Source organism: Camarhynchus parvulus, chromosome 23 (assembly GCF_901933205.1).
Source record: "Camarhynchus parvulus chromosome 23, STF_HiC, whole genome shotgun sequence".
NCBI lineage: Eukaryota > Metazoa > Chordata > Aves > Passeriformes > Thraupidae > Camarhynchus > Camarhynchus parvulus.
Genome location: NC_044593.1, coordinates 1342668 through 1356948, shown reverse-complemented (window position 1 = coordinate 1356948; position 14281 = coordinate 1342668). Strand labels below are relative to the sequence as shown.

Here is a 14281-nt window from a genome sequence, read left to right as displayed (position 1 = left end):
TGATGGGTGCAGGTACCCCAGTGACCCCTTCAGGCCCTGCACACGGAGCTGGAGCGTTGTCAGAACTCAGGGCATCCCTCTGGGTGTCCAGAGATGCCAGGGGGCTCAGAGACCCTGGCACACAGCCCAGAACACCTGTGGGTTTGATTATGACCCGTGCAGCAAATTGCCAGCTTTGTACGAAGACCTGAAAGCCACAGAAGTTTAAGTAGTGTAATAATAAAATTATCGCTGGGTGAAAAAGTGGATTTTGGGATTTTTAGATAGGGTCTTGGGGACAAGATGGAGGGACTTGGGTGTGTCCAGCCTTTCTTCTTCTTCTTCTTCTTCTTCTTCTTCTTCTTCTTCTTCTTCTTCTTCTTCTTCTTCTTCTTCTTCTTCTTCTTCTCCTTCTCCTTCTCCTTCTCCTTCTCCTTCTTCTTCTTCTTCTTCTCTTCTACCTCCATCTTCTGCTGTGCTGTTGGCACTTTGGGATTGGTGTAGAACAGAAGTTCACTGTCTAACATAGGTGATAGGTATTGGAAAGTAATTGTAAATATGTTATACATGGTTTGTAGTGTAAAGAGACAAAAGGATAAAGAGGGCGGTCAGAGTGCCTGGAACTGTCCTGCTGAGTGGACCTCGGCTGGGCAGGAGAAAAATTTTTATAGATAAGGTATAATAAACAACTCTGAGACCAAAAACTGAAGAACTCTGATTCATTCTTTGACCGTGTGGGTGGAAACAGAGACTTTTCAGGTATCTGGGGGGTTCAATTAACTGCAGAACTCCCGAGAGAGCATCTCTGGAGGAGCTGGCCCAGCTCGGAGCTGCCCCTTGGCAGGGAGGCTCCATCAGCGGCTCCACACCCGCCCCGCTGGGTCACGGCTCCCTCGGTGGCCCTGGCTGTGCTCAGGGGGGACCATTTTAGGCACTGGTGACAGAGGTGTCAGCAAGCACGGCTAAAAATAGCGGTGTTGAAGGGACGAGATGGTCGGGCTGCTCCAATCCTGGCCCGGCCCCGCCGGTGCTGATAGCGAGTGCCCTTTGCTTGTGCTCCTGCCTCCAGGTCCCCTTATCTGTCCCTGCAGCTCCGGGTGTTTCTGTCACCCTGTCACCAGGTCCCCTGCCCTGATATTTTATCCTGCAGGTTCCTGCTCAGGGCTGTTGGTGCCTATTCTGCCCTCCAGGGAGGATGTAAAACTGCAGAGGAATTCCCACCTGGGCCACAGGACAGACGTGGATTTGCATGACCCCCACACACCAGGAACTGCAGGGGTTTCACTGCACTTCAGAGCATTCCTGGGTTTCTTCTTTCCCTCCCTAATGAGCTGGAATCATCCTCTGTTCCCTCTGGATCATTCATGAGATTTAGATTCACCATTCTAGGAAGTGCTCAAGGTCAGGTTGGACGGGGCTTGGGGCACCCTGGGACAGTGGGAGGTGTCCCTGGCCATGGCAGCGAGTGGCACTGGGTGATCTTTAAGTGGCACTGGGTGATCGTTTAAGTTCCCTTCCCAAACCAGTCTGGGATTCCATGATTCTGCCAAGCTGATGGGGAAACTGAGGCAGGGACGCGGCACAACTCCCCTGGCGCACACAAAGGACCAGGAGAGCAGAGTCCACGCTCTGCCCAACCTCCCTGCCACGCTCACCAGGGCTGTCCCGCTCTCTCCAGACACCCCATGAGTTCTGGGGGTTAAATCCCGATTTGTCATGAGCAGCAGCCCCTGCTATTCAGGGTGGTGATTACCTCGGGAACATCTGTGCTGACAATTGCTGAGTGGCAGCACAATTCCCACCAGCTCTGCCTCCGCCTCCTCCTCCTCCTGCACGGGCTTCATTTCAAAGCACGCTCCCTGCAAAGCCCTGCCATGCCTGATCAAGGGAAAACCTTGGGAGACAGGCAGCAGAATCAAAACCTCAGCCTCGCAGCAAATCCCAAATCCACCTGCACAGAGCTCCCTCTGTCCCTCATGTCTCACAGCCAAGAGCTTGGGGTTGTCCTCGCAGCTTTTGGCTTTGCTGTGGACATCCCGACCTCCCAGGGCTGCACGGACACACCTGGGCTTTCCCTGGTGCATCATCTGTGCTGGAATTCGATTTATTTTTCTTTTTTTTCCCCTCCAAGCATCCGGTGGAAGAACACAGCAGGGCTGGGGATGGGCTGGGGGGAGGCAGGAGCGCTCCTGAGGGCCATCCATCCCTTAAATGAACACCCATAGCAGGGACGCTGCCCCGGGGCCCACGGACATTCCTTGGCTATATTTGGTGATGGATGGAGAATTTGCTGCTTCCCCTCAGTCCATCTGTTGCCCTGACTGGCAGGGAGGAGCTGCAGCGTCGCTGCTCCAGCGCTTCAGCAGCCATAAATCTCATCAATCTCCTCTGCTGAGCCTGTGCTGCCTCCCACCTGTTGGCTGGGAGAAGATCAAGCTGACAAAAGTCTCCTGCCAGGCTGTATTTTTATCCAGGGCTCCATCACGAGCCCAGGTGCCCCACAAAAGCTGCTCACGAAGCACAGGGAGGCGTTTGGATCACAGCACATCCCACCCCTGGAATCCCACCTCCCCCACAGGTCTCCAGTCCCAAAGCAGGAGCTTGAATCACATTTTCTGAATTCCCTTAAACCCCCAAAACCCCTTTTTCCTTCTGCCCCATCACCATAAAACCTGGGAGGTCCCAAGCAGGGAGCCAAACACTCCTTGTGAGAACAGAGGGAGCAGGGCTGGGACCCAACACGGTTTATTATGGAAAAACAGCCCGAGGGATCCCATTTACATGGCAAAAAAACCACCGGGGGACAATGAAGTGAAATCCACAGCAACAACACACAGCAGGAAAAGTCCCGTTGTCAGCAGGAGAGGCAGCACCCTGTGAGAGAAGAGCCCACCCCAGGGGATGACCCCAGGGACACTGCCCAGCCCGAGGGGACCCGAGGGAAGTGCACAAGCAGCAAGTCCTTGTCTTCCAGTTGTAGTGATGGAGGAGGAAAAATAAAAAAACAAAACCAGAGGAAGCCACGCGGATAAAAGCAAAAGGGGCAGCCATGGTGGGAATGGAAAGTCCTCCCTGCTTGGGGGGGATGTGGGGAGGTCTGGCTCACCTGGGACCCATTTCCCGAGCCCCACACCTCCCAGGGAGCCCCTAAACTGCCCTGGCAGCAGGAGGACCCAGAGCAGGGTCACTAAAAGCCTGTCCCCAGCTTGCACCCAGCTCCCTGCGCACCTCAGGGCCTGGAGAGGCAGCAGGAATCTGCTGAAATCCAGGGTTCTGCCCCAAAACCACAACCCAGTGCTTCCCTGGGCATCCATCTCCTCCTGCCAGCAGCAGCATCACCTCTGGATCATCCCACGGACACATCCCCGTGTCCCCAGCCGCTCTGGCACCCTGCCCTGCTCCCCAGGGCTGGCTGACAATCCCATTCCTCCTGCAACATCCTCTCCCCTGCACAAGCTGGGCTTGGCTGGGCTTCCACCATCTTCAGGAAACACCTTGGAAATGTTTACTGGCTGTGCTCCCCCTCCCAGCTGCCAGAGAGGCCTCCAAGATCCAGTTCAGATCCCAAAATCTCGGGTTCACACTAAAAAAGACAAGACCTCTCTATAAACCTGAGTGCTGGCGGACGCGACACTCAGAAACTCATTCCTCCCAAGATTTTTCGGTTGTTTGTTTGGATTTCAGACCTTCCTCCGAGGTGTTTGTCACCCAGATGTGACAGTTAACAGCCTGCCAAAGAAAATTTTTTTTTGGGGGAGGAAAAAAGTGCAATTTGCTTTTCACTGCTAGAGTAGGATTTAGTGCAATGAGAAAACTCTCCAGAGCCACTGAAGGCATCACCAGCTTGGTTATTTACATATTCCTCAAAAGGGTGATAACTCCAGCTCCAGCCTCACTGTCTGAGCTGAAACTTCCCTGGAAAGAGCCAGACACACAACTTGGAAAATTTCAGCCCACGGTATTTGTAGAAAACTGGCTGATAATAGCGAGCACCCTTCCTGCTCAGCCATGGGATGTCGTGCAAAAAATAAAAATAAAATAGAGGAAAAGAAAAACCCACGAGGAAAAACAAAATCTTTAAATTTTCCTCCTGAGTGTCTCCTTTGGGACAGGGCTTTGAGCAGAAATGTCAGTGTGATTTTCACACCAGTTTCTCTCCCATTGATTTCCCATCCTGTTTTTTAATCAGAGATTTGGTTCTCTCACAGCATCGCTAACTGAGGTGTCTATTTTAGGAAACACCAGAGGTTTTAAGAAGCTGAGGAGAAAAAGATTATCAACTCACATGGGCTCAGCCTGGAAAGGGAGGAAAAAATCCTTTAATTGAAATCCCCAGGCTGAAATTCTGTGCAGATTTACCTAAATGGACTTCAAATGATGTCCCTGATATATCAAGGCCTGCTTTTAACTTAATTCAAGCCCTGGGCATGCGTCTGCAGCCCTTGGACAAGCTGGGCTTTGGATGCTCACTGAGATTATTAGTTTTAAGTGCTAAATCATGCAAGTGTGAAACCCACATAGAAAAACCTGGGCCAACAATACACCAGCCCAAAGCTCCAAGCAGGAAACAGGATTTTTTTTTTTCTTTTTTAGTATGTTAAGTATTTGTTTCTATTTTTCCAAATTTAAGCTGGCAAAATCTTGGTGAAAGGACAGACACTGAGTATTTTCTGGTTGGGGAGCAGCAGCTGGGGCTGTGAAGGAACAATATCACGGTTTAATTCCAGTTAAAAGGGACAAAATTTTGTTTCAAAGCTGCTTGCAAGGCTTTTGAGTGCTCCCAATTTTCCAGTTCAGCCTAAACATTTGCTTGGGAAAGCCAGAAGGCTTTGGGAGTCACTGGGGGTTTTAAATAAATAGGTTAAAATAAATAGGTTAAACCTGCCTGGCACAAAGATTCCACACAAGGCAGACCCATCCTCGAGGGGTTTTTGCCCGAAGCAAGTGCAGAGTGCACAGATAAACTGGGAAAACACCTCCTGGCACAGAGGAGGCCCCAGCCCCACGAGGAACAGCAGCAAACAGAGGCACCAAGGACATTTTCCTCCTCTCTCCTGCCCCTAACCCGGGGGTGGGGATGAGCCCCCATTCCCAGAACAAACATTCCCTGCACGAGCAGGGCGCCTGGCTCACGGGATGAGGTCCATGCTGGGCTTTGGGGGATCCCCCCAACCCCACTATTTGCTGTTTGGGGTCTGCTGCTTCTCCTGCGCCGGCCGCTTGTGCTTCTGGGCGATGCCGTAGGGGACGTGGGCGGCCACGGCGCCCATCTCCTGCGCTCCCTCCACGTGGAACATCTGGTCGTCGAAGAAGATGTGGGGCCTGATCTTCCTGAGCAGAGGGCCCTTGGGAGCCCCTGCCAGGAACAGAGCCTCGTCCGTCTCCAGGCCCCAGCTGCGCAGAGTCTTTAGGGCGCGGGCGCCCGAGCTGGCCGCGCTGCGCGCCGTCACCAGGTACGTGCGGATGGGGCACTCCAGCCTCAGCCCCTTGGAGTAGAACTTCTTCTGCAGCTTCCCCAGCGCCTCCAGGAAGCCCTTCAGGGGGCCCTGAAGGAGCAAGAAATCTTCTGTCAGCCTTACAGTCACCAGCTTCCTGTCATCACCCTGTGAGCCACCCCAAAAATGACCCCAAACCGTCCCCCGTGCCACCACCTCGTGTCGCAGACATCTTTTATGAAAAATCCTTTCCTTTCGATTTTTCCTCCTGCAGAAGCTGAGAGGCCTCAGGAACAAAATGTAAACAATGGTTATCTGCTGCTGTGGAATGCAACAGGCGCATCTGTGATTGGTCTCATGTGGTTGTTTCTAATTAATGGCCAATCACAGTCCAGCTGGCTCGGACTCTCTGCCCGAGCCACAAGCCTTTGTTATCATTCCTTCTTTTTCTATTCTTAGCCAGCCTTCTGATGAAATCCTTTCTTCTATTCTTTTAGTATACTTTTAATATAATATATATCATAAAATAATAAATCAAGCCTTCTGAAACACGGAGTCAGATCCTCGTCTCTTCCCTCATCCTCAGACCCCTGTGAACACGGTCACAACCTTGCACCCCACTGTGGCTTGATCCCAGAGTTTGAAGCATCCCATGGGGGCTGCCTCTCTCCCAGAGCCTTTTCCTGCCCTCAGCCCATCTCTACCTGTGCCAGGGGCTTGTTCTCGTGAGCCTTTTCGTGCTCAAAGAACATGTCCAGGCCGTGAGCCTTCACGATCTGCTCCGACTCATCCGAGAAGAGCACGGCGTCCCCGTCGAACGCCACCCTCAGCTGCTTCTCTGACACCTCCAGGTCCCTGCTGGGGCTGAAGATGGTGGCTGCAGCAATCCCTAAGGGTGAGGCAGGAGGTGGCAGTTATCCAAGGATCCGTCCTCGTGGCTCAGCAGCGAGGAGCAGAACAAAACACGATGGGCTGGGAGCAAAACGCCGCAAGGAAACGCGAGCGGCAGCACCTGCAGCTTGGCCCCGAGAGCTTCCACGGCAAAAACAAACCCCCAGATGACAAATCACCCTTTGCATACAAGAATTAAGGAGCAAAAACACCGCCTTTGCCTCGGGAGAGCTGTGGAGCTGGAGGAAAGGCTCATTTCTATGGAAACTGGAGGCTCTTTGGAGAGTCAGAGACGTGGGGCGAGGCAAACCTTAAGTGCACGTTGGATTAGGGACATGGAAATTGGAGTTATCCTTCCTGGGATCAACCCCCTGAGGGCTCCAGGTTCCCCCCACTGCCCCCACATTGAGCTGGACCCCAGACTCACCCTCTTCAATGGCCCCACTCACTTTCTCGGCGTCGGAGGAGAGGTAGAGGTTGGTGTGATAGGCCTTGAGGTAACAGATGGGGCTGTTCCCTCCCGTCATGCAGAACCTCTCGATGAACAGATCTGGGGGCAAGAGGGACCCCGGGGTGAGCCTGGCTGCTCCCCCAGACCCAGCCTTGGTGCTGGAAGGGCTGGGGTTAATTCTGGTTCTGCTGCCCAACAGCAGGGCCAGCACCCAGAGCTCCTCCCCACCATCCAACACGCAGAAAATCCGGGAGAAGCAGGAAAAATGGGAGAAAACATCTCCTTTTCTTGGTGCCCAGCAATGCCACCCCCCAAAAGCCACCAAGGCCAGCTGTGTCCCCATCTCACCGTAGTGGTTGATGCTGTTGATCAGGCGAACCCCAACCTGGGCGTGGTTGTTGGTCATGAGGACGATGTCGAAGAGCTCCTCGCTGTCGGGGTAGAGCTCACGGAGCTGAGCATTCACTGCCTCCAGAGCCTGCAGCACCCCAGGGAGAGGGGGTGGGTGTCAGCCAGGCCCCCCCAGGCATGGCCCCGACCCCCTTCCCACCCAGCAAAACACTCCTGGTCACTAAATCCACAAATCTGACCAGCCCTAGGTGTGGTCTTCACCCCTTCCCATCAACAAAACACTCCTGGTGACCAAAATCCCCACCTCAACTACACCCCGAGCCAAGCTGGCATCAGCAGGGAAAAAATAGATTCATTTTAAGAGGGGGAAAAATTCCACCTAGCTACTCCTCTGTTTTCAAACACAAAAGGTTTGGAGTTATTAAATGGGGATAAATTAGCTCCAAGTGACAGATAAGTGTTTTTTCAAGCAATCAGAAACAAGTCTTGCCCCACAGAGCTGATTAATCTATTTATTGGGAACGGGCTCCAGCACCCAAAACTGCACTAACTGCTACAGGAGTTAGAAAATAATTTTCAAGTTTGAAATGCCTCATTTCAACATGTCAGAATTAGAAATTGGCCGACTCGGGAGCAAGGCTAAACTCAGCCAATTTACAAGAATAAATAAATTGTAATAATAATCATAATTACAAAAAGAAAAAAAAGACAATTCCCTAAAGGGAAACTTTAAATGTGATCCAAGGAGATGATTTGTCCAATTCTTGGACTCAGGATGGAAAATCCAGCCCTGGAAGCAGCACATCACTTGCTGGGAGGTTTGTCTGCCCTGTGTTTGCTCCGTGGCTCGTGTCCATCCTGGCCCCACACGAGCTCTGTCCCCTCCCCAGAATTTCTGGGGAGCTGTGGCTGCTCACCTTGACGAAGGGGAAGGCAGCCCCAGGGAGGAAGGGCTCGTTCTCGTGGTCCAGCTGGTATTTCACATAGGCCTCCACGCCCTGCTCCGTGTAGATCTTCTGCTCCTCCTCCATGCGGAACAGCGCCCGCGAGGACACGGCGATGGTGATGGCGTTCTCAGGTTTGGGCTGTGGGCACAGGGACGAGTCAGGGAGGCAGCCCCTGGGTGGATCTCCCAGCCATGAAAGGCCACGAGGTGGGTGACACCTCTGAAATGATTCGGAGAACGACAGAGCGGCTGCATCCCAGCGCCTGAACAGATGAAGCCCTGTCACAGGCATCTTTTATGAAAAATCCTTTCCTTTGGATTTTTCCTCCTGAGAAGCTGAGAGGCCTCAGGAACAGAATGTAAACATTGGTTATCTGCTGCTGTGGAATGCAACAGGGGGATCTGTGATTGGCCCATGTTGGTTGTTTCTAATTAATGGCCAATCACAATCAGGGGGCTCAGACAGAGAGTCTGAGCCACAGACCTTTGTTATCATTCTTTCCTATTCTATTCTTAGCCAGCCTTCTGATGAAATCCTTTCTTCTATTCTTTTAGTCTAGTTTTAATATAACATATATCATGAAATAATAAATCAAGCCTTCTGAAACATGGAGTCAGATCCTCATCTCTTCCCTCATCCTCAGACCCCTGATGCTCCATCCTCACGCATTTGGGACACCTCAGATCCCACTGCCGAGCCCTCCCGCTGCAAACAGGCTCCCAGAACCCGTGCAGACCCCAGGAGGAGCTGCTGAAGGCCGTGCAGAAGGAATTTGTGTGGCTTTTCCCACCCCCCAGGCAGGAACGAGCCGCGCTCTGCGGCTGAGCCAGATCCGCATCCCGTGATGCCGTCCAGATGTGACAAACAGCTCCGTGCCAGCTCAGCTCCTCCGAACACTTGATACGGTTATTGTGGGTGGAAACATGACAAACAGGTGGTGCAAGCAATGATTTATGAGTCATTATTATTGATGTTCCATCCAAAACCCAAATCCAAAACCTCCTCCAGCTGAAGCCAACGAGGCACCTCCAGAGGGACAGAGGGGACAGAGGGGAAGTCAAGTTCATCTTGACCCCCACCCATCCTCCCTCTCTCCCCTGTTAATCCCCATCACTCACTTGCAAGCACAAAAATAAGTTAATTACCGACGGCCAGTGAGCAATCCTGGCTGCCAGGACAGCAAATCCTCCAGAGGGACAGTGGCACAGGGAGTCCTGTCCCCTACAGAGGAGTCCAGAGGGCAGGACAGGGCTTGGGGGCTCTCTGAGGAATCCTGGCTGTGAGCACTGCAGGAACACCTCACCCCCTGCTCCTCTGTGCCTTCCAGGATCCTCTGTGCCATGAGTAATCCTCTGGCAATGCCATTTGCTCAGGGTGGAGGGTGCCTCCTCCAGGTGCTCCAAAGTTCAAGCTCCCACCCTGCCCGGGGCTGAACTTTGCAAGGGCCAGGGTGCCCCATCCACGCTGGGCTCGCCCTGGGGCTGGCTCTGCCCCCAGCCCCACCCAGGAATGAGTCAGTGGGAGCCTCCACGCCATTCCCAGCACCAGCCCCACAGCAGATCCATCCCAGGCGCCTCTCCAGAGGCTGCACCCACCCCCAAAATCCCCCAAATCCCCAGCAAAGCGATTAAACAGCGGGCGATTAGGATGAGACCCAGATTAGCTGGGGCTGAGAAGATCAGTGTGGGCACAGGGATCCCTCTCTCACAGCATTTTCAGGGAATCAGGTCCTGTTTGGACGTGGCTCTTTTAGGAAAGCAGGGGAGCAACCCCCAGGACAGGCAGGACCTGATCCATGACACCAGCACTGAACCACAGCCAGGTCCCCAAGGAGTGTCAGCTATTAACTGGTCACAGGCCAAGCCTTGGCACTTCAGCTCATTAATTAATAACTCTGGCGTCATGGGCCATTTATTAGCTGAAAATATTAATAACTCCGAAAGGTCTTGGGACATCCGGCCATTAGCTGGAGTCCTGCTGCTCCATCCTGCCCCAGAGCCCCTGTAGTGCTGGCTGTGCAGGAAATCTTCCAGGCGTTTGCTCCCTGATCCGGGGCCGGGGTCAGCCCTGCAGGGAGATTCCCAGGAGAGAAAACAGCTCAGCAGCCCAGATGTAACAGCACTGAGGCGTGTTCAAGGGGCTGAGAAGGATATTTGGGGCCACCAGCCAAGCTGGGCGCCCAGAGGGAATTTCCATCTCCCTCTCCCCTCAACGCACACCTTGCACAACAGCCCCGGCTGCTCAAGGTCCCTTCCCCGCCTCTGAAAGGCACCAGCCCTCGGGGAGGTTCATTGAAGAGGCAATAAACACGGCAATAAAAATAACCCTGAGCTCCAGGCCCTGCCTGTGCCCCGGCGTGGGCAGCTGGAGCCCCGGGTGCCCGAGGGCAGGGAGCTCTGGGAACGGGAGCTGCCAAGGAAGATTTGCACCTTGTGGAGCACTCGGGGCAGGAAAGTCTCACCCGGGTGCTAAGGCAGCTCCCAGCTCTGGCTGGGCTGGAGCAGCCCTGCTGTTCCCTGGGAAATGCTGACATTTGGAAAAACGAGGCGATTCTGCGCTGCGAGGAGGGATCTGCGTTTTGACATTTCTTTGAAGTGGATTTCATTTGGAAGCGTTCCCTCCTCAAGGTTGTTTGGATGCCTCTCCGTCCCCATTAGTGCTGCAGATGGTCATTGCAACGCTCAAAAATGAGCTTTAAAAAGCCTCAGGAACCACAGCACCTCAAATCCTCCCTCTGAGTGCTGCTAACAACCCACCCAACCCCACATTTCCCCAGAAACTGAGATGTTTCAAGGCAAATATTCTTCTTTTGTAAGAGGAAATGTGTGCATGGGAGGGGTCCCACTGCCAGCCCTGGCTGGGCTGGATTTGGTCCCACAGCCCCCATCCCACCACAGCCTCCTGCTCTGGCTGCCTCAGCCCTGCAGGGTTCGGGCTGAATCACAAACTCTGTTTTCCCCTCAGAGCAGCATCCAAGGCCAGCCAAGGTCAGCGAAAGCTCATCCACCACAAGCCCAGGCTCTGCTCAGCCGAATCCAACTGAATCTGGGGGTTCATGGTGAGCTCCTCTTCCTTCCCATGGGAAGGTCAGATCCAGCCCCTCCTGAACCTCGAGCAAGAGATTAATGATGGGTTTAAGAGGAGCGTGAACAGGGTGAGGGAAGGTCCCATCCCAATGTTCAGCCAAACAGGAGGGACGACCAGGGACGTGTCAGAGGAACATCAGCCACTGGCACAGCTCCAGGAGTTCCACAAGGCCCAAATCCCACCTGAGGAGTGTAAAAAGCCCTTTCCAGCAGGCTCCTCCAGCTCCACTGAGTGCAAACCCCAGCCCAGACCCCAAACCCCCCAGTTTTGGGGTGAAGGTGAATTTCAGGAGTGACTGGGAACAGCCCAATTTTCTGCCTGCAGATCCAACAGCTGGCAGCCTTTAAATCGCTGCTCTAATCAGTAAATCCCCAGCAGCCCCCCAAGGATTAGAGGCAGATTTTTGGAAATCCCACAGGCTCCCAGGATGTGCCGTGTCCTCCCACCCACGAGAGCCACAGGTGCCCACAGTGCCACCCAACCCCAGCAGCTCCACTGCCACCCCTGGAGGAGCCACACTGGGGACCCCATTCTGCACCCCTGCATCCTTTTGCTTGGACCCAACTCCATCCTAAAATCCTGCAGGAATTCTGGGCACTTCCCTGGATGCTGCAGGAGACCAAATCCTTGTGATTAATTCAACATTCAGAGGATTTTGGTCATGGAAAGGGAAAGGGAAGGGTATGCTCCATGGTCAAGCATTATCCCCACTCCAGCATCCCCAAAAATCACACATGGGTGAGAGGGATGGGTCCCAAAGGGTGCCCAGAGGAAGGGAGAAAGCAGAAAAGCAGCTCTCAGTGTCACCAGAGAGGCTGGGGACATTTCCAGCATTGCTGAAGGGTGACAGGTCCCATTGCTGACCTCCCTGGCAGGAGCCAGGCTGCGGGAAGAGCTGCGACCGCTGCAAAGCAGGAATGCCCCATTAACCCATTCCCCAGCCAGGAATGGCTTCCCAAAATCACCTTTTCTCCTGCCACCCCACAGCTCTCTCCTGCTCCTGTAGGGCCAGGAGGACAGACAGACAGACAGACGACACCAAACCCCATTTCCTAAAGGAGCCCCGGGCACCACCAGCCCCCTGCTCGGGATCGGATTAAAGTTCAGGCTGGTTTGGAGTTTTCCAAGAACATTATTTATACTGCAGAAAAGCGCCCTGCAGCCATCCATCACGGGCTGGCAGCTGTGTGAGGGCAGCTGAGCTGGCTGCCCACAGCCACAGGGCACCCAGGAGAGGCTGGCACAGAGCCTGGCATCACCCCCAGCCCCACAGGGCACAGCTGAGCTGGCTGCCCACAGCCACAGGGCACCCAGGAGAGGCTGGCACAGAGCCTGGCATCACCCCCAGCCCCACAGGGCACAGCTGAGCTGGCTGCCCACAGCCACAGGGCACCCAGGAGAGGCTGGCACAGAGCCTGGCATCACCCCCAGCCCCACAGGGCACAGCTGAGCTGGCTGCCCACAGCCACAGGGCACCCAGGAGAGGCTGGCACAGCTCCTGGCATCACCCCCAGCCCCACAGGGCACAGCCCAGCTGCAGGATGTGAGCTCCCAGATCTCGGTTTGCAAAGCACATGGCTGCCCTCCTCCCTGTGCCTCAGTTTCCCCTGGTCAGCGAGCTGGCTGCGAGGAGAGGAAGAGGAGGAGCCTGGGCTGGCATCCATGGGCAAAGCAGGGCATGAAAGACAAGGAGCTGCATCCTGCCACCCAGCCAGGCTGTGCCTCTGCTCTGGGAAGGGCACAGGCAGCAGCAACGTGAGCTGGCAGAGGGTCCAGGAACGGGGCTGAGGGAAGGGAAGGCACAAGGGCTGCCCCAAGTGAGGGTTTGGACGTGTCCCCTTGTGGAGAGCTCACAGGAGGCGCCAGCAAGGAGGGTGGCACAGGAGGTGCCAGTTGTCACAGGAGGTGCCAGCTGTCACCAGGTCCAGCGCCTCTGCCAGACCCCAGGTTTTGGGGGTCCCACGGCCCCGAGGGTGGCTGTGGCTGTGTCTGGGGGGTTCCAGAGGCTGCAGGGACAGGCGGGCACAGCCCCCAGCCCTGCCAGCCCCGCTGCCATGCCGGGACACGGCCGCACTTCCAGGCACGCCCGTGGTTAAAGCCGGCAAGGCTCAGCCCTCATTAGATAACACAAGCTGTCCCTCTGATCTGCGGGGGCAGCGAGGGGCAGCGACACCCCTGTGACACCCCTGTGACACCCCCTGGCCCAGCAGCTCCTGGCTGCCCCCAGCTCTGTCAGTGCCACCCCTCCTGTCCCTGCCAGGGCCTCCCGCCTTGGCACAGGCAGCTCATGGGGCACCGGGCCACTCTGCAAGGACAGCTCAGCCCAGGAGGGAGCCAGGAGCACCTCGGGGACCTGCGGGAACCCAGGGAGACCCCAGAAACCGAGGGATGCCATGGAGGAATGGGGGCACCTGGAGAGAGAGGGGGCATCCCCAAGGAGCTGGATGGAGGCAGGGGGTCAGAGAAACACCAGGGACACCATGGGGGACCCCACAGAGCCTGGAGGAGACGGGGAACAGGGAGACACTCAGGGGGACCCCAAAATGCGTGGGGGAAATGGGGCACCAGGAGGGATCCCAGAGATCCTGGAGGAGATGGGGCACCAGGAGGGATCCTGGAGGAGATGGAGCACCCACATACACCCGGAGGGGCTCCATGGGGGAACCCAGGGAAGATGAGAGCTCGCAGGAGATGGGACACCTGGGACACCCGGAGAGCCCCGGCAGGAGATGGGGCAGGCGGGGAGCGCTGCTGCGCGGGGGCTCTCACCGATTTGGGTTTCTTCTTGGGGGCCAGGTTGTCGTAGAAAGCCTTGGCTTCATCCCAGGGCCGGCCCGGCGCTCCGGCGGGGCCCGGCGGCTCCATGGCCCGGCGGCTCCGGGGCACCGGCGGCACCGGCGGCTCCGCTCCGTGCGCGGCCACGCTCCGCGCGTCCCGGCAGCTCCCGGGGCCGGGGCCGGGCCGGCGGAACGCGCTTTATATGGCGTCCCATGAAGCTCCGGGCTTTCAGTCCACCGGGACACGGATTAACCTCTTCGGCACCGAGCGCTCCTCGCCGCCGCCGCCGCCCGGTGATACCGCGGAGCTGCGGGGAATTGAGGGGAGAGAGGGGAAGGGGCTGGGGACAAAGGTGCCATCAG

General features: G+C 55.6%; 1 protein-coding gene across 1 annotated transcript; it reads right to left on the bottom strand.

Annotated features, from left to right (window-relative positions):
- Positions 1–2730: 2730 nt before the first annotated feature.
- NT5C1A (5'-nucleotidase, cytosolic IA) lies at positions 2731–14043 on the bottom strand. Its single transcript, XM_030964590.1, has 6 exons — positions 13911–14043; positions 8025–8192; positions 7105–7234; positions 6733–6855; positions 6119–6303; positions 2731–5525 (listed from the first exon to the last, which is right to left on the bottom strand). Exons 1-6 carry the CDS (start codon positions 14004–14006, stop codon positions 5157–5159), a joined length of 1071 nt encoding a protein of 356 aa, XP_030820450.1. The 5' UTR covers positions 14007–14043; the 3' UTR covers positions 2731–5156.
- Between the last annotated feature and the right edge of the window lie 238 nt (positions 14044–14281).